General features: G+C 32.1%; 3 protein-coding genes and 1 pseudogene across 8 annotated transcripts in view; 2 read left to right on the forward strand and 2 right to left on the reverse strand.

Moving 5' to 3' along the window:
- The first annotated feature begins 1,836 nt into the window (after nt 1–1,836).
- Nucleotides 1,837–6,754, forward strand: UGT73F5 (UDP-glucose flavonoid 3-O-glucosyltransferase 7). 3 transcript variants are annotated; one of them, XM_004508287.4, is made up of 2 exons: nt 1,837–3,416; nt 6,489–6,754. In XM_004508287.4, exon 1 carries the CDS (start codon nt 1,961–1,963, stop codon nt 3,410–3,412), a length of 1,452 nt encoding a protein of 483 aa, XP_004508344.1. In that variant the 5' UTR covers nt 1,837–1,960; the 3' UTR covers nt 3,413–3,416; nt 6,489–6,754. The 3 variants fall into 3 exon arrangements, with proteins under 3 accessions (XP_004508344.1, XP_027192527.1, XP_027192526.1); XM_027336726.2 differs by having other exon boundaries at nt 6,510–6,754; XM_027336725.2 differs by lacking the exon at nt 6,489–6,754 and adding an exon at nt 6,179–6,463.
- Nucleotides 6,755–10,947: 4,193 nt separating this feature from the next.
- Nucleotides 10,948–12,618, reverse strand: LOC101490428 (F-box/kelch-repeat protein At3g23880-like; annotated as a pseudogene).
- Nucleotides 12,619–14,905: 2,287 nt separating this feature from the next.
- LOC101490748 (uncharacterized) lies at nt 14,906–22,098 on the forward strand. 3 transcript variants are annotated; one of them, XM_004508290.3, is made up of 16 exons: nt 14,906–15,070; nt 15,466–15,624; nt 15,748–15,831; nt 15,945–16,016; nt 16,114–16,185; nt 16,286–16,525; nt 16,984–17,094; nt 17,185–17,295; nt 19,401–19,526; nt 19,644–19,712; nt 19,814–19,920; nt 20,381–20,464; nt 20,579–20,666; nt 20,898–21,017; nt 21,156–21,340; nt 21,493–22,098. In XM_004508290.3, exons 2-16 carry the CDS (start codon nt 15,508–15,510, stop codon nt 21,767–21,769), a joined length of 1,863 nt encoding a protein of 620 aa, XP_004508347.1. In that variant the 5' UTR covers nt 14,906–15,070; nt 15,466–15,507; the 3' UTR covers nt 21,770–22,098. The 3 variants fall into 3 exon arrangements, with proteins under 3 accessions (XP_004508347.1, XP_004508348.1, XP_004508346.1); XM_004508291.4 differs by having other exon boundaries at nt 15,505–15,624; XM_004508289.4 differs by having other exon boundaries at nt 14,907–15,070; nt 15,474–15,624.
- Nucleotides 22,099–22,303: 205 nt separating this feature from the next.
- Nucleotides 22,304–25,203, reverse strand: part of LOC101491487 (primary amine oxidase) — a 3,591-nt gene continuing 691 nt past the window's right edge. The window contains exons 2-6 of one of the 2 annotated variants that reach the window (XM_073363914.1): nt 24,789–25,203; nt 23,839–24,220; nt 23,494–23,607; nt 22,810–23,348; nt 22,304–22,705 (exon numbers count right to left, since the gene is read on the reverse strand). The exon at nt 24,789–25,203 is cut by the window's right edge and continues 11 nt beyond it. In XM_073363914.1, coding sequence (XP_073220015.1) covers nt 22,507–22,705; nt 22,810–23,348; nt 23,494–23,607; nt 23,839–24,220; nt 24,789–25,203 — 1,649 coding nt within the window. In that variant the 3' untranslated portion in view covers nt 22,304–22,506. The remainder of the gene's footprint in view (nt 22,706–22,809; nt 23,349–23,493; nt 23,608–23,838; nt 24,221–24,788) is intronic. The other variant, XM_004508292.4, reaches the window with a different exon arrangement.

Consider the following 25,203-nt stretch of genomic DNA (forward strand, 5'->3'; position numbering starts at 1 on the left):
TGTCTAACACCTCATTTTATTTAAAGTGTCAATCAGTTGCATCATATAATCTAATTATTGTTTAAAGTGGCATCATTTAAAGTCTCAATCAGTGGCATCATATAATCTAAGTAGTTATTATTGTTTAATATTGTGCTGGAGGTTAAGGCTAGAATCCAAGGGGCTGAAGAGTTTGGTGAGTTTGAGGAATGGTTCAATTACAGGCTATCGAGAGCAGCACATGAAACATGTGTTGATTTCCTTAGAAGTTTCATAGTTGATAAAACTAACTCACAGTTCATAAAAGGTGGAAAATGGCTTGTTTAGAAGTTTGAGGTTAGGTGTTATGCCTCATATTTCTATTTCATATATAAATAGACATAAAATTACTTTTTATAACTATTTCATTTAAGCGTCTTGCAAGGTGTAGACTCTTCTAGGCAAAATGCGTTGATCATCAAGCATATCATGCTCCAGATAATTACTTCTCTAAAGAAAATTCATGATACTTGCATCGTTCACATAGATATAAAGCTAGCCAACTTAGTGGTTACTAAACGGGGGTAGATTAAACTCGTTGATTTTGGTGCAGCAACAAACCTGAAGATCGAAAAGAATTATATTCCCGACCGCACCCTTTTGGATCCCAACTGTTGCCCTCTAGAACTATATGTACTCCCGGAAGAAACACCAAGTCCTCCACCGGAGCCTATTGCTGCTATCTTTTCACCAATCCTATGGCAGGTTTAATTACTTATATCTTAATTATGTAGTTAAAGTTAAGATTCTTCTGTAGGGTTTTCAGTTCCAGTGAAAAAATTGGCTAAGATCTGTTCACAAACAATGGAATTCTTCAGTGAATTACAATTTTGGAACTCCTACTTAAGACATTTATAATATAGGAACATTATCTAAATGAGTGGTTAATGTGTAATCATATAATTGACTGAATTAATCACTCACCCTTGTCTTTTGCGGACATGTCATGGATAAATAGAAATCAGTAGAATTTTGTATGGATTGTCCATAAGTAATGTTATTTGTGGCTTATCCATTAGTAAGGATTTGCATCGGTACCCCCGGAAACTCTATGAGTAACGTTACCCCACGGAGAATCGGTAAGTCACGCTACCGACAGACATTCCTTAAATAAGCATATTCCGCTGCCTTGCCGTGGGTAAATATTTTCCTACGAGCGAAATAGCTATGAACTCGTGTCCGTGGATAATCTGTGAGTAATTTTACGTTACCTACGGACATTCCGTGGATAAAAAAAGAATCTGCCGTAGGTAATAACAGTTTTCTTATATCTACCTCACATATCCCTTATTCATCAGAAATCCACTCTCATGTATGATGACCAAAGTAGTCATGTGAAATATGTTAAAATTAAAACAATCAAAACTCAAGTGATTTATGACCCCCTCCCAAAATGTTATTGTGATGACCAATTAAAGAACGTGTTCAAAGGTGATCAATTCAGCTTCAGCCTTCAAGTAAGGCAGTTGAAGTTGGATCCGCTGCCTAGGGATATGCCGGCCGGAACTAGACCAATTTTATCTCATCCTTCATCCACTGTCAATAAAACCATCACAATTAAAAAACTGCTACAACATTTTATAAGACACCAGCACCCTCCAACAGAACAATAAATAAACATATAATAGTAATAGAAAGTGAAAGTGAATTTGTGAGAATATCATTATGTTTCTCTTGAGGAATATATTTATGTTGATATATAGATAAAGCATAGATTTTGATTGAAGTATTAGTTGACACGGTAAACAGAAAATGAGATAAAAACAAATACTAATATTTTAAGTGATAACATTGAAAACCACACAATAATTGTTTGTTTCTCTAATTGTAATAATCGACTACTACTTATTTATACTATTATACCTAGTACCCACCCACACAAACACACCACATATAGAGGAATTGGCCATAAAACAAGTCAACAACAACCTAAAAGGAAAAGATGGATCTAGAAATTGAAGAAAAACCGCTTAAACTGTACTTCATTCCATATCTAGCACCTGGTCATATGATCCCTCTATGCGACATAGCAATTCAATTCGCTGCACGCCGTCATCACGTAACCATCATCACCACTCCCTTCAACGCCCAAATCCTTACCAAATCCCTCTCTTTCAACCAAAACCTTCGTCTTCACACCGTTTCTTTTCCCTCTCAAGAAGTCGGCCTCCCCGATGGCGTCGAAAATCTCTCCGCCGCCACAAACCTCGACAACCTAACCAAGATCTACCATGCAACCACTCTACTCCGACCACCCATCCAACACTTCGTCGAACAGCACCCACCTGATTGCATCGTAGCAGATTTCTTGTTCCCGTGGGTAGATGAACTTGCAAACAAGCTTCGTATCACAAGACTCGCCTTCAACGGTTTCTCTCTCTTTGCTATCTGCGCCATTGAATCTGTTAAAGCAAACTCACACTATGACTCTGCTTCTTTTCTCATTCACGATCTACCTCATCCAATTTCCATGAACGCAGCACCGCCAAAGAAAATGCACGAGTTATTGGTAACGTTGTTTGAAACAGTTTTCAAAAGTAACGGAATCGTCGTCAACAATTTCGTTGAACTCGACGGTGAAGAGTACATTAAGCACTACGAGAAAACCACTGGTCACAAAGCGTGGCATCTCGGTCCAGCTTCTCTTATTCGTAAAACGGATCAAGAGAAAGCAGAGAGGGGAGAAGAGAGTGTGGTGAGCGTGCATGAGTGTCTGAGTTGGCTCAATTCGAAACGAGTTAACTCAGTGATATACATAGGTTTCGGAAGTCTGTGCCATTTTCCTGATAAACAGTTATATGAGATTGCGTGCGGGATTGAAGCATCGGGTTACGAATTCGTGTGGGTAGTTCCTGAGAAGAAAGGGAAAGAATACGAAAGCGAAGAAGAGAAAGAAAAGTGGTTGCCGAAGGGATTCGAAGAGAGAAACAGTGAGAAAGGTTTGATAGTTAGGGGATGGGCCCCACAGGTATTGATTTTGAGCCATCCTGCTGTGGGTGCGTTTATGACGCATTGTGGGTGGAATTCTATTGTGGAGGCGGTTAGTGCGGGGATTCCGATGATTACGTGGCCGGTGCATGGTGAACAATTTTACAATGAGAAGTTGATAACGCAGGTGCGGGGGATTGGGGTGGAGGTGGGTGCAGGGGAGTGGAGCAATAGTGGTTATGGGGAGAGAGAGAAGTTGGTCAGTGGGGAGAGTATAGAGAAGGCTCTGAGGAGATTAATGGACGGTGGTGATGATGCGCAGGAAATCAGACGGCGTGCGCGAGAGTTTGGTGATAAGGCAAAAGAGGCGGCTCAGGAAGGTGGTTCATCTTACAAAAATTTAACGGTCTTGATTGATGATCTAAAACGATTGAGGGATTGCAACTTGCAAGCTTCAAAATGCTAATACGGTAATACCCATTTGGACTGCTGTAATATTTATTTTGAGATGTTTGGATATTTTGATAGAATCAATTTTCATTTTATAAAATTGATTCTAATTTGAAATTAAAACTTATAATTTTTGGAATTTAAACTATAAATTTATTATTTGATTTATTTTTATATAAATGTATTTAAAATATAAATTATTTTATATTAATTTATTTTAACTAAAATAAATTTATAAAATAAATTTGGTTACGACATCGGTGTTTAATATAAGAAAAAAAATACTGCTAGTATATTTTGTTCCCATATATACGCAAATATTACAACTAGTATTTTTTGTTCTCGTATATAAACAAATACTGCATTCACTTTATTTAATTATAGATATCCTAATATTTTGAGGCAGTTGCTGGTCGACTGTTTTTTGGAGTTTTGGTATAATTCTGTTAAATTGTAATCTTTTTTAATTTTAATATATATCGGGAGTTTTGGTATAATTCTGTTAAATTGTAATCTTTTTGGAGTTTTTTAATTTTTAATTTTAATATGTATCTTACTTTCACTGACTCTTTTACTTCTTATGAATTGTTTCCATTGAAGCATTTTTCTATATGTAAAATACTGTGAACACATATTTTCCATGTCCTTTTCATACTTACCCGCTAAGTAAGGAATCACTTATATAAAACAAGAGAATTAAGAATGTACTTTGAAGTTTTTCTTCGGTTTAAATATGTTTTTTTTTTTCATTTAAATATAAAAGTCTTTTATTTTAGTTTATGTTAATTTTTTTGTTTAGATTTTATTTATGTAATATAAAAAAAATTATTTTTTGAATGAACGTTACAGAAAACGTTAATTGATAAAGAAAACATAGATCAAATATTTAAATATATTTTTGATCTTATAAATATAACAATTTTCAATTTTAGTATCTGAAAAATATTTGTTTGGATTTCATCCCATTAATATTTAAAAACTTTATTTTTAGTCATTAACGTTAAATGGACGTTAAACAAATTTAACCGAATAATATTTAAATAAAAAATAAAAATAAGTATATACATATTATTTTAATATTTAAATTAATATTTCATTTGAGTGCTACATTGGTTTATGTTTTTCACTATTTGTCAGCTCACGTTTTTGTAATGTCAATTTAGTGTTAAGGATAAGAAATAAAGTTTTAACAAAAAATAAAGTTTTTGAATATTATAGAGATGAAATTCAAAGAAAAGATTTTTTAGAAACTAAAATTGACAACTGTTATATTTACAGATATTTAAAACATATTTAAATATTTGATCTACGTTTCTTTTATTATTTAACCAACGTTAAGAAAAGAAAAAAAAAATTAATATTACAAAATTGAAATCTAAAAAGAAAAAATTATAAGAACTGCAACTAAAAAAATGATATATTTATATAAATAAAAAATATATTTAAATTTATATTTTTGTTTTACTTTTTAGTTTTATAGTTTTAGTTTTGGGTTATTATAATGAAAATTAGTAGGCAGCCAGCTCTTTTTGTCGTCTGCAAACCACAGCCAACCATGTATGATTATTATTATTCATTGGGATGTCAAAGAAACTTCCACTTGAAAATAAAATAGACCACAAGTCTAATCAAACTCATATTAAAAAAACTGTTTTCCTTACGCCTATGACTAAGAGTTTAACAATTAATAGTCAATCATGTCTTATTCATAGGGATGCCATAGAAACTTCCACTTGAAAATAAAATAGACCACAAATCTAATGAAATTCATACTAAAAAAAACATGTTTTCTTTTATTTATGCATAGATGACAATGGGTAAAGATTGAGTATAGTATTATAATATTTGTGATTTTAAAAAAATATTAAAAATATTCATACTCGTATTCGTGCCGTTTTAGATATCAACTATCTTTTATTATTACTTACGTTTTAATTAAAATAAATCGATAAATCAATGATATTATTGTAATTAAATTTAAAAGTTATCTAAATATTTAAATCCAATCATAAAGTTTATAAATTAAAATATTTTTTAACTCAAAATATTTCAAATGAAATTCGTTACAATACATGTTCAAATATCCATAATAATATTTTATGAAGTTGTAAGTCTTACGACAATATTATTCGAGATTTGTAAAAACAATTGATGGGAAGTTGTAGATATAATTATAAAGTCACGCTAAATAAGATATAACTTTTAGTTATAAAGTCACAATTATTTACCTATTTATCATAATCAAATTTTTTAAAAGTTTACAAACGTTTATCTTTCAATTATAAATATTGTAGTAGTTCAATAATATTAATAAATGTTAAAATATAAAAAAAAAAACAATTAATTAATTTAAACATTAATATAATAAATAAATAAATAAATAATATTTATATAAGTGCGGGATAGAGAGGCTACTATAATACCCGTTGAATCTAGATCTAATTGTAACCCCTGTATATAACTAATAGTTTAAAAATTAATACCCTCCTCTTCAATTTACATCACCTTTGTAAACTGTATTTTTTTTCTTAAACTCTCTTCCTTTTTACACTGAAAAATAAACACACCAAAGACATAATTGATATTGTAAAATAGAAGAGTGCATACTACATACATAAAAATCACGACAAGGACCCTGTCCTCTAAATGAACTTCAAAGGATCTCAGTCGTATAAATACTTTTTTACTTTGATTTCACTACCTTATACACGTGTTGTAACGTATACATTAGTTCTAGTATGTAGATGCATGTTGTGGTTTTTTTTATTTTTTTTTTGTGAAGGGCAAAAAGCCGAGGCCATACAAACAAAAAACAGGAAAATAAACTAGGGGGCAACAGCCCCAGGAAAATCAGCACATGGAAGCTCTACTAATAATGGTGATGCCAAAGTCTAGCGACACATAGTTAAACTTAACCACCCCAGTCCTTATGCAGCCAAGCTTAAGTATGCAAGAATATATTGATATAGCTATGGTTTACTTTTTTTTCTCTTTAGCATTTTGCAACACTTGATGTGTCAATTGTCCTACTCCAAATTAAAAGCATGAATATTTCAATACCTCATCCTTCTTGTTTGTGTTATCTTCTTAAGCTTGCTCACTGTCACCACCAGGGAGTGAAAGCAAAGACTCTGTAAAGACCACATCCACCTCCACCACATAAGGAGCTATGTGAAATCAAGTGTTCACCCCATAGTTCTTCATATACCATAACAGACCCAATTTTAACCTCTTATCTAAAATGTCTCTCTTGTTTGCATAGTCAACACTTTGCAGTATGTAACTATGTATCAACTTGTCAAATTTAATTCTTAAAAACAGTTTGGGACACCTTATACACTACTATTGAATTTGGACTCTTACATCTATCTAACAGCTTCTATTTCATATTAACAAAAAAAAAAAAATATGGCTCTATCCATATGTGATTCTAAATGAAAATTTACAAAGAGCGAAACAATCATTTTGTTGTTGGATAAACAACATGGTTCTTAGTTTTAATTTATCTATTCCTTTTCAACTAAAATCTAAATCTTACCCAAAAAAGAGTTGGATAAGTGGCATTATGGTTTAAATTTTATTGGCAATAAAGCAGTGTGAAATGCCAAGTGAGGTATTGATCGTCATCAACAGATTTTTTATTTCCTTTCAACCCATACCAACAGGTAGGTTAAGCAATAGAAAGTGTGAAATGCATACTTTTTTCACACAAGGAGTGTTTAGGCTGCTGCATTTTGCAACATTTGATGCGTCAATTATTACGATCCAAATTCCAAGTCTTCTGTAGATGCAGTACTATATAATTTTCGAAATTGCATAAGCTTTCTCCAAAATGCAGCAAATTTATGTTTAAAAAGATTGACAAAAATTTATTTCTTTCAATATCTCTCAATTTTTCATCCTTATATCATTAAGTTTTACAAGTCCTGAAGTTTACTTTTTTTTTACTAAAAAATTGCTAACTAATCTTAAATTATAGTTCCTGTTGCGACCCAAAAACTAAATGCCCGTACAATCTATACTCTTAGTCTGACAAACCTATCAACTAACTTAACAATTAAGTGACTAATTAGTTCTCAATAATCATTTCAAAACAATATATAATTTTTCTCGACATTTCGACAATGCCCTTTGTAACTTCAACGTTACCAAATTTATAAAATTTCTGTTTAACTTTCAATTCAGTCATAATTCTAAAGAGTAAAATTTAAATATTCAGTACGTCTCTCAAAAAGACTTTCTAGATTAAAAATAGCTGCAAATTACATCAGGACTCAACATGAAGGGGTAAGTTACAGAGACTTAGTGAGGAGACAACAACCACCATTAAATAGAAGGAAAATACAAAAAGGCACAAATAACTCTTTTACAATCTTGTGGCGATTATGTTATGCGGATAATAAAATCATTAAACTTATAATTTAGTTGTTCTGATATAAATATTAAAAATTCAATTAATAGCAAAGCAAAATCAAAATGAATAACATTAAAATCATCATAAAAATCAAACAAACAAAAATACAAATTCTTGAGAACCAAGAGGTGGCTTCATGTCACTGATAGTCATTTCCTCCTAAGGGCGATCTTTCCTTAGGGGTGGCTTCATCTAACGGATAGTCATCTCATCTCAATCCTACAATGCATCATCAAACATCAATTAGAGAGCTTACATCTCGTTGATAGCTCTCTCCTCCTACAGATGACATTTCTCATAGGGGCAGCTCCATCTAACGGGTAACTCTTCCTAATTTAAAATCATCTATGATTTCATTGTAGTTCATGGAAAACATATTCAATCGCATAACAATTCGATATTTAAATACTTCAACTCATACGTAAATCGTAAATCAAACTAATAACATACTATATAACAAAAACCATTAAAATAAATAAATGACGAAATTGAGATAAAATTAAAATGTTGTGTTTCTCAAATTTTTAAATAAATACTTTAACATAGAAAATGAGTAAAATAATAATCATAGCATTATAAAAATATATGACGATGACCGTCGTCAACTCACAACTATGGAGAATAGCCTAAGTTTGTTTTCCAACAACTCTCAGAGTAGCAGGCAGAACCTCAGCTGACAAATTTAAGTAAAAAATAAAATAAAAAATATTCTCAAAACTTTAGAAAAATTATTTTAGAGTTTAACTAATTCTAGAAAACCATAAAATCATTTAAATCTATTCTAACCACAAAATAATATTTTTAATCAAAACAACATTTTATAGATATTCATACTAACATTAGAGTTGTGTATTAACTTCAAAAAGTCTCAATAAATAACTCTTAGGATATGGGTATTCTTCTCCTTCATTAGAAGACAAACTCTAACCCAAAATCCTAATCAAGAGAATTTGTAGGAGTATGAGAAATTATGTTCTTGGGATGTTAAATTCATTCTAAAGGTTGAGGGTTTAAGTATTTTAGAATGAGAAAAAGCAAAGAAAATGAAAGAAAAAAAAAAAGAGTTGGTTGTCTTAGCCGAGAGAGAAAGAAGAAAGAGGAGAAGAAGATGAAAAACGTTAGTTGGATATTAGTGATATAGAATGAGAATAAATGTGGGTGTGATAGTTATTTTTATTATTACTATTATTATTTAAATGACACTGGGCGTGTCAGTTTCTAAGATGGAAGGAAGGAAAACTTTTGCACAAACACCTATAATACAATTACCGAGAGAGAACTTCAAGTGGAGTATATGCGGCTTCATGGAATTACAAAGTTAGTTACTACTTACATTGTAATCGTGGTATAACCAGCAAACAAAACCATGTTATTAAGCATGGTAAATCACAGGTTTGAATCAGAGAAATGACAATGACCAAAGTTATTAGAGTCTACCGAAATTAGAGAATAGCATAAAAATACATTGAAGTATGTGGCTATGATCAAAGTTAGAGTCATTTAGTTGTGATTTTGATCTTGATCAATATCCTTAGACTAATTAAATAAATTACAATACAAAACAATTTTAGGCAAGTGACCACAACATACATTAGAACTCAATCCAATTACACAAACATAAATAACAGTGAATAACACAAACAAAGCTGTCAACATTACATTTCCAATAAACATATTAAAAATAGGTGTGCTACTAGATTAATATAGTCCTCCTATTTTAAGCACCAATGTGAGCATTTACCCTTTTAAAATTAAATTTGGCCTAGAGTGTGCACATTTACTGTCGCTGCCATATTTACACCATCACAAGAATGATTCAGAGGTGGATGTACAGCGTAGACTAGTAGCAGCAACTACCTGCAATAAAAGTTCCTACATAGTTAAATCATCCCAAATTCACCGCTCAAGTGTACAACTCAAGTGTAAAACTTCACTGCAGCCAATAGCAAGAGGCTATACTCTTCATTTTGATTATAAGGCAAGTGATTCTTAAATATGTCATGACTAAAAAAATAACAGGAAAACAAAAGAGGACAAATTTCAAGAACTTGTATACCTCTTCACCAATAGTCTCTTGTTAAAAAACATAGAGCAGCACCATAATCTTGAGCACTAGCAGCAGAACTCAAAAACTAGTTGAATTATGTCACTTGTACCTGAAACGGAACAACTAGATATTTGCAAAAATAATTGCAGTGATGGGTAACCGATTTGCACGCATCATCAACAACTTCCATACTCTTCAAAACACAAATTGAACATAAAACCATATTTTATGATAATTGTAATGCAGATTATAAAAAAATTATGCTTAAATGAATCAGATTCATGGGGTGTAAGTCACCAGGACTAATTGTTATCATTTCCATGCTTTCTTGCAATTAACATAAATTCATATTACAAAACAGAAATCTCATCATTTAATTAATACCAGAGACTTCTATCTCACATATCCCTTATCCATCAGAAATCCACTCTCATGTATGATGACCAAAGTAGCCATGTGAAATATGTTAAAATTAAAACAATCAAAACTCAAATGATTTATGACCCCCTCCCAAAATGTTATTGTGATGACCAATTAAAGAACGTGTTCAAAGGTGATCAATCCAGCTTCAGCCTTCAAGTAAGGCAGTTGAATTTTCTAAGTATGAGGGATCCGCTGCCTAGGGATATGATGCCGGAACTAGACCCATTTTATCTCATCATCCATCCACCGTCAATAAAACCATCACAATTAAAAAACTGCTACAACATTTTATAAGACACCAGCACCCTCCAACAGAACAATAAATAAACATATAATAGTATAGAAAGTGAAAGTGAATTTGTGAGAATATCATTATGTTTCTCTTGAGGAATATATTTATGTTGATATATAGATAAAGCATAGATTTTGATTGAAGTATTAGTTGACACGGTAAACAGAAAATGAGATAAAAACAAATACTAATATTTTAAGTGATAACATTGAAAACCACACAATAATTGTTTGTTTCTCTAATTGTAATAATCGACTACTACTTATTTATACTATACCTAGTACCCACCCACACAAACACACCACATATAGAGGAATTGGCCATAAAACAAGTCAACAACAACAACAACAAAAAGGAAAAGATGGATCTAGAAACTGACGAAAAACCGCTTAAACTGTACTTCATTCCATATCAGCTCAATTTAGTTGATAAATAGTTGATAAATAAACAGCTCGTGTCATATTTCATCAGCTCATATGGCAGACTGGCTCATATAAAAAATACAGTCAAAGACACATTATCTTACAAATGTAGCCAAAAAGAGCTCATAATACAAATAAATGTCAATAAAATTGTGAAGGAGAATATTTCACATTCTCAATCTTCTTGTTCGAGTCATCCTCTTGAGCTTGCTCTTTGTCACAAGGGGTGAAAGCAGAGACTCGGTATACATTGCTACTTGGGACCCATGTGGATGGTCATAGGAAATATACTCTAGCATCTGCCCTTTGTCACTACACTTCATCAAATGAGTACCATCATATGTTCCAATAATATAACCATTTTTTGTACAACATTTCGGTGAAAAGTATTGAGTGGGGGCGCCATCATCAATAGACAGAACAAGAGTCTTAGTCCAAGACGAATGCACTTTGTATTCTTTCATCACCCATATTTCAATTGAATCATGCTTCTTAGCCCATATACTCAAAAATCCTCCAAATACCCAAAAATCACAATCTTTAGCTTCATGCATAAAACCATCTGGCATAGGCATCTCTATAAGTTTCCTTTCCACTAAATCAAAGACAACAATAACATCCATTATTAAATCTTCAGGACAAGTGAAACAAGCGAACCAGTGAATCGCCTCATTGAAGAACAACCCTACTTTAGGGTCATGATAAACATTCATATAAGGGAAATCACCCTCAATTTCTTTCCACTTATTAGCTTTCAATGAGAAAAACTCCAAGTGTGATGAAATAATATCTGCCAGTGGATCATAGGACATTGAAACCACCAAGTAGTCATCTTTTGAATTGTCATACCCAAAACCATATAGATAACAATAACATTTGGGATCTAAATCGAATTCAAAAGGAGACAACGGTATTTGTTTATGAACTCCAGTGGATGGATTCCATATATAGTTGCTTGAAGGAGAGTGCAAAAATATAAACCCTCTACACGAATCTTTAATTTCAACATTAAAATCAGATTCAGGAAGCTTGAAATTACGATTCAATGAAACAGATGAAGAATTATCTCTAAACGACGCTTCTAAATCTATGGATTTAGTTTCATGAACTGAAGTTGGTATGCAAAGAATTCTATGAGTAGGTGCAGCGGCAAGATCAAAATGTGATTTTGCAAAGTGAGGATTAGAGATAGGAGAAAACCATGACTTACAAACCGATTTGAAACGTGTAAGATCCTTCACCGATAACATTAGAAGAATTTGATTTGTTAATTCCAGAGGTAGATAGAGCATCTTGTTCTCCATGCTTCTTTCTCGTCTACAAGTGTTGTTTCTCTTCTTTTTGATCAACATGATTTAGTTTCTACAATAAATCGGGCGATTTATTATATATTATAATAAATAGAGAGTTCAGTGAATACTCCTGTAGAATTGTTTCAGTAACAAGAGAGTTGGAATTTCTGAGAATTTTTGTTTATGCTGAATGATTGAGTTTAATTAATGGATAGGAATTCAATCACCGGTAGATTCCTCGTAACAGATTTGAGCAACAGTACGCTGATAATTTGCGGAAGATAAATATCGCTATTCTTCGGCCGGAAATTTTGAACATAAGGTTTGGGGTTCTTCTTACCGTTTATTTATTGGACTTTTTTATGTTGGTTGGCCCATAATCTCCCTCCACTATATTCTCAGAATTGACTAGGCCCGTATTATTTTATTTTTGTATCTTTTTTGTTCACATTCTTGATCAATTGCACTATATGGATGTTTTCTTTATTACCACGTGATGTGCATTTTTTCAAATAGTTCATAATAATAATAAAATAATCTCACACCATTTAAATTATTAATAAATGATAAATAAATTTTTAATTTTAATAATATACATCTTCAATAGTAGTTTTATATAGATGTCATTCAACCAATATATTTTTTACCCCATCGTCATTAAATAATAATTCTTTTTACTACCGTTGAATTATTGTCCTTAACTCAAGTTTTAAAAATTTGTCTGCACAACAATAACAAAATTATAGGCACAAATAATTTTCTTTCTCTTCTCCTCTAATAAACCATAGATCGATACATATAGAACATATAGTTTTTTATTTTATGGGATTTTATTCTATTTTTGTTGTAGGGATTTTAGTGTGATTTGCTTGGGTTTGGATTTTATGAGAAACCATCTATCTGAAGTTCTAAATAACTACAAATTAAATGTCATGACCATAAGCTCGTGTCTCTTAACCTAACCTTATAATTTTCTTTGACCTGGTTGTTTTAATTTTGCCCTAGTCATAATTGTGTGTTAGTTATTTACCATTATTATTATAAGAAACTTATTTTGTATTTCTGTTAAATATTTTTTATATTTAATTAAATGAATAATTGTTTGACATAGGTTTATCAAATACGAGGATACAATTACGTCAGAATGATTGAATGCTCTCATTTAATAACTTGATGTAAACGATAAATTTAAATAATTCAACTATTTAATTAAAAGTTCTGAATGTGTAGATCAATTTCACAAAATTTTATAAATTTTTAAACTATTTAATACTTCTTTAAATAATTTCAAAGGAACTACTAATAACCTTTAAAAATATAAGTGAATGTCGATAACTAGATTATATAGTTATAAATTTTGGATTTATATAAAAAAAATTGTGTTTGATCATTAATATATTATGTAAATAATTAACAGTTGAATTAGTAAAACTTATCGTTTACATTGAGATATTTAATATAATAATTTATTATATTCAATGTTTGATACACAACATATAATCAAATGATAAATTTGTTCTTATAATCTATATATATATATATATTTTTTTTTTATTTCAAACTAACATCAAAATAAATAAATAATAAGAAATCCTCTAAATCAAATGTTTATTTTTTCAACTTTATTAATTTATTTATTTTTTACAAATAAATAAAAAATGCTAAAAAAATGTAAATAATTTATGAAGTAATTTTATATACTTGAAAAATTAAAAAAATGTCTAAAACATATATTATTAAAATTTCCAACACATTGTATTTGAGTTAAAACATCCATCAGAGTTTATTATTACTGTGTGTATGAAAAACAATTAACATAAAACTCAAACATAAAAAATGATAGAGAAAAATGGCAAATATAAACTAAAAACTATAAAAAATCCTATAAATAAATTTTTTTTTCTTTCAATATTTCAAGAATACAATCAGAAAACAATCATAGCTTTTATTTAGTTGTAAAATAAAATAAATCAAAAAACAAATAAAAACACGATAGTAAACATGAAAAGAGAAAATCAACTAAACGTCGACAATTATAAAATCAATAACATAAAACAATCATAAAATTAGATGAAATCAACGATACGAAAAGAAATAAAAATAGAAAAAACAATACTTTAGAAGAGGGCACAATTAAGGGGAGCAAGACAATGGCGGTGAGGAATGAGAGGATAATGGCGGTGGAAAGGAGAGGGAGAACTGATGACAATCAGATAGTTGAGAAGGAAAACATGAATAGAAAGGAAAAAAATGAGAAAATATTTCTTGTAAGTTGGAAAGGAAGTATTTTAACCTTAAAATAAAGATTAAGAAACAAGGCAACATGATAAATAACATATGTTGATTATATTTTCAACTAAAGATGTTTCAAAAATAATAAATAATATAATTTTTTTTTATAAAAAAATTTGTGACAATAACATTATCATAAAATAAAAGTTAAAAAAAATAATTTTATGTAATTTGAAAATATTTAAAGAAAAAATAAAAGAACATAAATAACGATAAAAGAGTAGAGACGCTAAAAAAAATTAAGGATTTAGGGAGAGATTTGGCATTAAATTAAACATCTTTATTATTTATAAAAAAGTATAATATCTTTTGCTAGTTATTATAAAACAATAAGAACAGAAGTGAGAAGGCAACAAGGTTGGACCTGGACATACTGCTATCGCAAAATAGCATATCTCCCGGTAACCCTAGTTTAGCCGCCGCCCTCACGTCCTCTGCCAAGATCCGCCGCCAGTCGTACCTGGCCACACAACACAGGCTTACTCAGTCGCGGTGAGTCTTCTTCAATCACGTCCCTCACTTCTTAACGATTAGCTTATGCGATCGTCTCTCTGTTCATGTTCTTGTCATTCGCGTTGTTTATTCTTTTGAGTTGCGATCCCTCTGTAGCTTTTTGTACTATACTCTATATTATACGTTCTATTAAAGTTTTCAATTCTTGTTGTGGAGATTTCAGTTTAACTGTGTTGTGTATAATACTTTTGTGAAATAACTTAATTCAATTGTTTTTTGGAATCTTTATTTTAAATTTTCATTGCCGATTAATACTTCAGTTGCCATCAACTCGTGATTTCTGCATGTTTGTTCTTGTATACTAAGATTAATTTTTTCATGCACGTGGCTTAAGAGTTTTTTTTTTTGAATTCTGAGAATAGTTTATACTAAAGCATTGCAGGATTGAGGTTCTTAACGTTGGGTTTTAACAGAGCATGGGAAAGGTGCATGGGATGAGTGGTCAGGAAGAATTACCTGAAATGGAGACTACTGATGTCAGTGATTTGCAGTTAATATACAGCGTCAGAGATACCCTTGTTGAAGTCACGTTGGTAAACCATTTTAGAGACTGCCCGGCTACATATTTTGTTCAATTTGATAACATGAAACCACCATCAAAGAAATAAGGCTAATTTTTATATTTTTTGCTTTTTGTTCCCTTCGTTGTGGCTCAGGGTGTTAGAGAGAACTACGACGAGCTTGTTCGCTATTTGCACCCAAAAAGGAATCCTAGTGCTGAAGAATTTGCTGCACTCGTGGTAGGTTGTCAAGTTAAAGTTCATAATGAACTTCCATTTTGATAACATTTTTTAGGCACAAGTTAAGCCACAGTGCTGACAGCTCCTTATTTATGTTAATTACATGATTCCAGACAACTTTAAGAGGGCTTTCTGGAGCAGTGTCGTACATAGACCCTGCCCATCACGATGCTCTTCTTTTTGCTGTAAGTTTGCTTTTTGTTGTTTGAAACTATGAACTGATTCCTCATTCCTGTTAGCAGTATTTTTTATATCGTTGATCTGATGTAATTATTTGTCCAGCTTTCGAGATTGAGCTTGTGGAATTATGCAACTGTTGTCATGGATGCTTTGCTTGAACTCATTGTATCATTGGTACATATTTTATATTGTATTGTCCCTATATCTTTGTAATTATAGATGGGGCATTTGAAATTTTATTGAAGACTGCTTGCTGTGTACTATTTTTTTGCAGGCTGTTTCCAATGGAATGTATATTGATTGGTGCCTGGAGATGCTGGTGAAACATTTTGTGCCACCTATTTATCTCTTTGATTTTCTGAAAGAGACAAATGGAATTGAAAAGAAGAATAAGGTTCTGTCTCGGGTGCATGCTGCTTTGGAACAAATATCTGATTTGGTGCCCCTTGCTCCCTTGCGTTTATCTCCAATAGTCGTCCAGAAAATGCCGAAATCCTGCAAAATGTCGGAACCTGTGAGTTTCATTTGAACTTCCAGTAAAATGGTTGATGCAACTGTTTGTTGTACCGGATACTACTCCACTTCATGAATTTGTTGTTTTTCATGCAATGACATGTCAAAATAGCATGACGTTTTACATACTTTGCCTACCAATGTTAAATTCAACATTTGAACTATTCTGCATTGTGATTTGAAATTATTTTGGATTTATGTTAAACTTCATTAGGATTGGAATGTAGTGGCGTTATTTACTTCTGCAGCATGAATTGGGTAGGATTTGTGAAAACTATTTCTTTGGCATTGAATTCTCTCCCTTTGCAACTTACAGTGATCTTACTTTTAGTATGCATTTTGATTTAGAATATTTATGGGGTTATCTTCTGCTCGTTAGTTTTTCATTTTTGTGTGGATATGTTTACTTAACTGTGAACTTTTTCATCAAAATTTACTTGCTTCTTATGTTGCTTGTAGGAGATTGTCATGTATGTTGAGAATATGTTAAGGCTTGAGAGTGGTGCAATTGGAGAAATTGTTGGTGGTACAATGCTACCTGCGCTTGTGGATAGGTTGATAGAGTTGGATGTAAGTTGGTTAATCCCCCCCTCAAATTTTTAGTCAAAGCAAAGCTGGGGAAAAAGACCATTAAATTAATTATATTTGACTTTATTGTAGGTGGGAATTGGATGGGATGGCAACTTGCAGGAGGATGTCAAATGCATATTTGAATTGGAGTTAGAAGAGATTGCTGAATTTGCAGACGAGGATGAGAATATTTTTAATATGGTATGGTCCCATATAATCTATCTATTTAAAGTACATATTGCATTCTTATGAAGTGATATTTTCAATATTAAAAAGATGATTCATTTTCTATTAGTGTTTACTTTTTAGTAATTTCCTGCTCATCCTATGCTATACCACTTGCAAATTCAATAGTTTTTACTTTTAGGGTACATTTTTTATTGAATTTTTTCAATATTAAATCAGCTATTTGATTGAGTTGATTATAGTGAAGCCGGTGCCAGTTGCCAATTCCTATTGTTTGAAAACTTTTATAAACCAGTATAGTGACCAATTCTCGATGTCTGTGTTATTTGCAATCACTATACCAGCTTCTATTAGTTTTTAGTAGTTTCCTGTTCATCCTATGATATATCACTTGCAAATTCATTAGTTTCCAAAGGGAAACAGAAAAGAGGTTCATTTTTTTCAAAAAAATTTGTCCATAGGAAGTCCTGCAATTTAGTTGATTGTAGTGTATAGTGAAGCTGATGCCAAAACATAATGGCGGCTGCAGTGGATGGAATGTTATGTTGTCAATGATTATCTGTGTTCAGCTATGCTTTGTAAAGCTTAATAATTTGTCACGTTTGGTGATTTTTGTTCTTTCTTATAATTTTCACTGGTATTTGACGAAAGCACAGAGAATGGACATTGATCTTCCTGTCAGTTTGATATTCCAATGGACCTCTTACATTTTGATTTGTCAGATCACTTTTGGTTGAACTGTCACTGGATCTTGCACCTCTTTTTTTCTTTCTTTTTCTTGTTGCACATATCAGCATTCCTTATCAATAGGAAAGACTGATGGGATGGGGACGATGGTAGATCCGAGTTTGTTTGAAATGTTAGTCTTGGTCTACCATAGGTTGCTGTATTGGTAGCATTATTTTTGAAGGAGCATGTTAATATGTTTACGTTGTTTTGGAAGCAACCTTTTGCCTGATTGAATTTCAGAGGGTCTTATTCAAGTGTTTGCCTATTTCAGGCTAACATGCCTAGCTGAGTGGCTCTCATGCTGGGCTTTGTCAAGCCGCCGTTCAGGTTTAGTGGCTTTTTGAAGTGGCAAAACTTCATAAGTTGAGCGAGGTATAAAATTGCTTATACATGATATGCTAAATAGGAAGTGAGTGCGTGCATGCATGCATTTGCCTTGATAAGAACTATGCAACCATTCTAAATATGTCCTGCTCATGTCTTAGTTGCAACGACTTAAGTCGCCAGAATGTTGAAGATTTAAATTTCTTTTAATCGAAGTGATACTTTGAGGTACTACAAATCATTTTCTATTTATTGGGCTTTACATTTTTTTTATCTTCATACTTCAAACTTTTCCACTCTTAGCGGGTTTGGGGACATCAATTGTCCTTGACCTCTTTTATGTCTTTCTATAGAGTAGGTTTAGTTCAGTGCCTTTGAACTTTTACAATCTTGTCAAATTCAGTCAATGTCACAAATTAACCCAAAAACAATTTATAGTTGTTGGCAATATATGGCTAAAACAAGTTGATCTGATAAACAAAGAATGAAGAACTCTTGTACGTTATGTGCCCTAGAAAATTGCTGGTATCTAGCCTGACGTTTTTAGTTAAATAGACTTTTGTAGAAGCCTTTAGCCTTGTCTGTTAAAGAAATATTAGCATGAGCCTGACATAGGCTAGTCTATAGGTCCCTGTCGGTCGACCTGACCTATTCCCCAATTTGTTCCCCTTTACCTATCACTAATACCCTCTCAATTTGATTGTCATCTGAAATAGAACTGGTGTGTAAATGTGAGCCTTGCTCAATTTTTGATTGTATTCTAACTGTATGTAGTGTGCATCACCTTTTGGCAACTATTTAGGTTTTTTTCATAAATTATGTCATAGTATCAAGTTTCTTGACTATTGATTTGCTTATCATATATATATATATTGTACTATTGATTTAGCTCTAAGTAATATATACGGTAAACAATGTATCGGATCTAACTTATAAGCTAATCATAATTATTGGTCATCCATATTTTTTGTAATAAAGTGATATTTTTTTTAGTCTTCCATAGTTTGTCATTGTGTGATTCTTATTATTAATGTGATATAACTTTGTATTTTGGCTTCGTTTTTCAGTCTACCACAGATATGTTAAATAGGAACAATTTGCAAGGCAACAAGGTTGCGGAACAATTAGATAGCCTAATTGTGCTGATTTTTTTGCATCTTGAATCCTGTCAAAGCAGTGGCCGAATTGCTGAGGTATTCCCACCTATATAACTACACACTTTTGCATGCAATAATAAACAACATATTTTATATAATCTATAAACAGTGCAGGGAATGATTTTGTAACTGTTCATTTAATTATTTGGCTAGGTATTTGATATTTTACTAAAGTCATTTGAGAGAACTGTGTTGAATGCTTACAAGTCAAAATTTACCCAGGTAATGTTTATTTAGTTTTTACTGTTTCTAATTGTTGTAGTATTTTCTTATTGGGTACTATGTTCGAGAAATGCATTGTCAATGATTTTGTTTTGTTGCAGTTTGTGATGTTCTATGCATGTGCACTGGATCCTGAAGGATGTGGTGTGAAATTTGCCATGGTTCTTACAGAGATGTTTGGTTCTGATGTTAATCCTCCTATTACTAGGTAATGCTGGTTTACAGTATTGTGTTTTTTCGTAATCAAGATTCACCCTGATCCACAAGGCCAATGGGGATTATGTATGCTAATTTGAAATTTGGAACCATTGGTTTACTGCTTCAATATATTTAATTTGATCAAATTTTTTAAATTTACAAACAGTAATTGTAGTAGCCATGATGAACCACTCGTCCTTGCTTAATGCAGTTACTAGCATGATTGACCACCATTAATAATTTTTAATCATTGTGCAATATGGGAAGACGTGGCATCTAAAAATGTTAGCCTTAGAGGCAGAAATTAATTCCATCATAAATTGGGCACTGTTTCTCCTTTTCTTAAAATGCTATTGGATGTTATTTTTAACAAAGCTGAACTTCTGTGGAAGCTGTTATGCTGTGCCTATAACACTGCATATTGTTCAAATATAACTTGCAACATTTGTAATTGTCTTCATGTATTTCAGGATGAGTGCTGTGGCTTATCTTGCTAGTTATTTATCTCGTGCGAAGTTTCTTTCATCTGCATTGGTTGCTAGTGTCATACAAAGGTTTGGAAACATATTGTGTTTACTTCTATTAATTACAAAATTGATTTCTATGTTCCATTATGAAATTAAGAAATTGATAGAGATTGATTTGACTATCTTTTGTTGAGATTTCAGGTTGGTAGATTGGTGTTTTTCATATTGCATGTTACATGATGTTGATATGAACCCGCAAGCACATCAAGTTTTTTATTCTGGTTGCCAGGTGAGTCTATTGACATTTATTTGATGGGTGGGGAAGGGGGGGCATTAATGTGTATTTTATATGTGCTTTTGATTCAGCTATTTCACTTCTCCCTCATCTTTTATTTTGGTTGATAATACAATGAATATCATGAATGTAATCAATTTGTTTGATTGTCGAATAACTTAGTTTGACCTGGTAACGTTTGATTTTGTTTTTCAATTTCATTGCATTTTATTTTGTTCTGAGCAGGCTATCATGTACCTTCTATGTTTTCGCATGAGATCATTGGTGGATGTTCCTAGGCTTAGAATGCAGCTTATCAAAATGCCTCTGGAGCCAATGTTGAAACATAAATTGAGTCCCTTGAAGGTAAGCAACATTTTAGGAAGCTGTCATGGTTTTATGTCGTAAACAGCATGCTTGACTGTCACATTTTATGGATAAATTGATGAGTCGTGTCCTTGCTTTAAGGAGCTGAAGATTGCTTTTGTTTAAACTTCTTTACAGGTGTGTTTGCCTAGTGTAGTAGAGGAATTTCTTAGACAGGCAAAGGCTGCTCGGCTTTTCATGACATCTGAGTCATTTGTTTTCAATGATTTGCTCGAGTCTGATCTTTCCAAGGCATTTGGTGGGACGGATAGACTTGACATGTTCTTCCCATTTGACCCATGTTTGTTGAAGAAAAGCCAAAGGTAAGTTATTTTTCTGGAATGAGGAGATATTATTCAACTGAAATAATTGTCTTCATTTTGACCTGGACATTTCATCTCGTTATGTTGTTTTCTAATTTCTAACTTTGCTTTTGCTCTCCACTCCAACTGCTGTCTGTGTTGAACATCTCCAGTTACTTAAAGCCACATTTTGTCCACTGGTCAAGAGTCAGAACTACATATGATACCAATGACAATGACGAAGACAGTGATAGTGGAAGTGAAGCATCTGACGATGATTTTGTTGACGGGAATGCAAAGGATAGTATTGATGATGATATGATCATGGGTGTTGAAGCCGGTCTTGATTTTGATGCTGACTTGAACAAAATGTCCATCACGCCCAAATCTATGAAATATGGGTTTGTGACACAGATGGAACGGGGTATGCGAATGCCCACAAGAATCTGACCATCCGGTAGTCTAGAGTTTTTGTGATACATAATAGTAGATTACTACATATTCGTTCAAGCTTGTCGTGAAAGCCTGTCAATTTTGCAATGTTCTAGGCCAGCTACTACTCATCAAGATAGTGGTCTTACAAAAAAAGAGCATTCCTTTTTTTTTTTTTTGGGAGGGGGTGGCATTTGTAGTTTTGATGTTTAGCATTTTCTTCATTTTTTTTTTGCCTTTCATTGACTGTTAAGGAAACTGAATATAGGCAGACAACTAAAAATATTCATTCCTCAGTATCGTGTAAGTATGATATTTATGTGAGTTTTAGTTAAATATTTATGTTAGTCTTGTGTGTTAAATATTTATCTCTTTTGACCATGAAATTTATTTAATACATTGAAAATTATTAACAGGTAAATAATAATCAAGTTTTATGATATTCAATTTAAAAATGATATATATTCATTTTGTGTTTGGGTATTGAAGAATTCTCCCTTTTTCTTTTAATATTATTATTAAGCTTGAATTCATTTGATTACAATAGTTGAATTGAAAATAAGCAGCTTGCAAATAAGGTTTATTTAGAAGTTACTAGCCCATGATACACGTGATATATCGTGTCATTATTATCCCACATGCAAGAAACAAACAACATTAATCACGCTTTTCCAAAGAACAATGCAATTAAACTTGCACCAAATGTGCTAGTGCAAATCATCAATAGCTAGCTAGGTTAGCTGGTTTATTTTTTTTTACTTAGGACAACCAGGCCATTGAACATCTCTTGGAGAAAGGGTTTTAAGAACTGGATTCCTCTCGAAGAAATTAGTCGGCCTCAACTCAAATGCAGTGCTCAATAGTGGCATTATGGGAAAGTCTTCTTGAGCCGGAACATGATGAATTCCCACTACATGCCACATCACAATGTCCTTGTTCACAATGTCTCTATTTCTGAAAAATATTTTAATTCACAATTCAAATTAATCAGTATATAAGTTACTTAGATAAATCAATTTCAAATTTACAAAAACAAAAAACTAATTAATAAATCATACTTTTTTGTCCAAACTGCCAAAGTATCATCCCCATGGCTATGATCAACAAAAAGGCCACCAGCCCATTTTTCAGTTCTATTATAAGGTGTGACCCAAACATTATAATTGGTAAATGCGCCACGTATTTGTGGATAATCATCTTCCGTTAAAAGTGGATGAGCTGGAATTGCTGGAATCAAACGGTATCCAACGTCGTTTCCAACCGCAGTTTTTTTGTTTGTATTCACAACTGTAAGCTCAGATGGGGCTAGCCCAATTGTAATTTTTGCATCTGATTCGGTTTTAGCAGTTTGGGTCTCGGTGGTCCAATAACTCTTTCTCTTTGAACTTCCATCAGTGATTCTAACGGTTTTTAAACTTGTTTTCTCAAACGAGTTGTGTGTACCATCAATATCAAGGTCAAGATAGTAAATGTAGAAGTGGTCGTGGTAAACGCCAATGCTGTTTGCTGATACTAAGGTACCATGTGGATCTTCTTTAATCTCATCCTTGTGCTTGATATTTGTTCCCTTAATTTCCAATATACCCGATAATGCTATCTGTAGAATCCATATACAAATTAATAAAAAGGTGTAGCAGTTAATTGAGTAATTAGTAATTAGTAATTACTTTTGTCTTGGTTGATGTTTAAAATAGAAAGCATGTTTGTAGTGATCCATGATTGAATGAAATTATGATACGTACCGCGGGCTTGATAGAACCGCTTGTTTTGAACTCCCAATCTACAATGTTATCATAGTTGCCCACAGTCACTACACTTCTCACTATCAAGTTTACTTCTGTTCTAGATTCTTCAATCTGTAAAACTCGGAAATCAATTTCTTCAACTATTATTAATTCATCAATTTACTCTATAAACTCTTCCTTATATTATTGATGAATTAATAATATTTTAAACAACATAGTCTCACCTTATCATCAATAATACATCAATAAATAAACAATTATTTATAATAGTAGAAAAAGAGATAACTAGTGGATCAATTAATTAATTGAAGGTAGATGTAATAGTTAATTAAGGAGTCTTACAAATTCATTAGGAATTCCAGTCTCAGTGTGACGCCACATGATATTGCCATATTGTTCAAAAACACAAACAGCATTCTTCAAGAGGACTGGGGAACCATCAGCTGAGTGAGTGTATGAATCAATGAATTGAGCATGTGATGGACAATCACGATTGGGTATCAAAGGCACAGTAGATAGACCAAAACCAAACTCGCCAGCATCAAAGAATGTCTTATAGTTAAAATCATCAGCGGGATCTTGATAAGGCACAAATAGCTCAGAAATGAAACCTTTGTATAATACACTACGAGACTTGTGCTTCTCTAGATCGTAAATTGAAGCCAATGATATTATAACACCGGCTCGCACGTCAAAACCTATATGAAACTTCCAATTGGCCCAGCTACATCCATATAATATAATATAATCTACATGTCCATCTCAAATAATATATACTATGGCAAAGTCAATTATACAGTATAAATAAATATTATATTTCAGCAACAAAAAAAAAAAGCTAGATCGGAGGTTTACCTTTCTGTTATTCAGTTAACTATTGCTTAAAAAAATAGTAGTAAAAAATTTGTTCAAAGAGTACATTATGTTAGGGACATAAATTTTGGGATGGAAAACGTAAAATTCTTCTTTAATTAAATCATTGGATATTTAGTGACGGGAGGATTAAAGAGAGGTTTTACTTTTTTTGTTTCTAACTTTTAGATGCACAAAATTTATTTTAAAATAGATAAGCAAATTTATTTATTTTCTAAAATAATAAATTAATTAGTCATGGTATGTAAAAGAGTTTAATTTTGTAATTTCAAGATACAAAATTCTAATTTTGTTCTAAATGATTGTAAAAAATAACAATTAGTGTCAGTTTAATTAATAATAGTTTATCATTAATCTAATTATCATAGATGTAGTAAGAAGTTAATTAACACCTAAAAAAATAAAATAAAATTAGTTACCTAACACTGTGCCCGTTGATCTGGAATCCTGGACCTTTAGGTTGATGACTAACCAAACTATGCTGTTTTGGGCCGAATGGTGGGCTCTGATGTGAAGCCCGGTATTCAGTATTCTTATCCGTAGGTACAGCTACAATATCTGTATCATGATACTCAACAATTTTCATAAGTTCAAGATCAACTACAATTTTAATTCCACTAATTGGCCTCACATATATATTAACAGTGTTTTCTTTCATGAAACAATCAATCCTCACTGTCCTACGACTTTTTTCTTCTCCAAACCAACCCATTGAGAAAGTTGAACAAACTACTTCAGAGAGGTTCAAACCTCTCTTGTTAACCGAAGCAATAAAAGGAGGATATTTTAACGGAAGCTCTATAGCAACGGTTTGTTCCTTAAGGGATAGTGTAG

This window comes from Cicer arietinum, chromosome 7, assembly GCF_000331145.2.
Source record: "Cicer arietinum cultivar CDC Frontier isolate Library 1 chromosome 7, Cicar.CDCFrontier_v2.0, whole genome shotgun sequence".
Lineage (NCBI taxonomy): Eukaryota > Viridiplantae > Streptophyta > Magnoliopsida > Fabales > Fabaceae > Cicer > Cicer arietinum.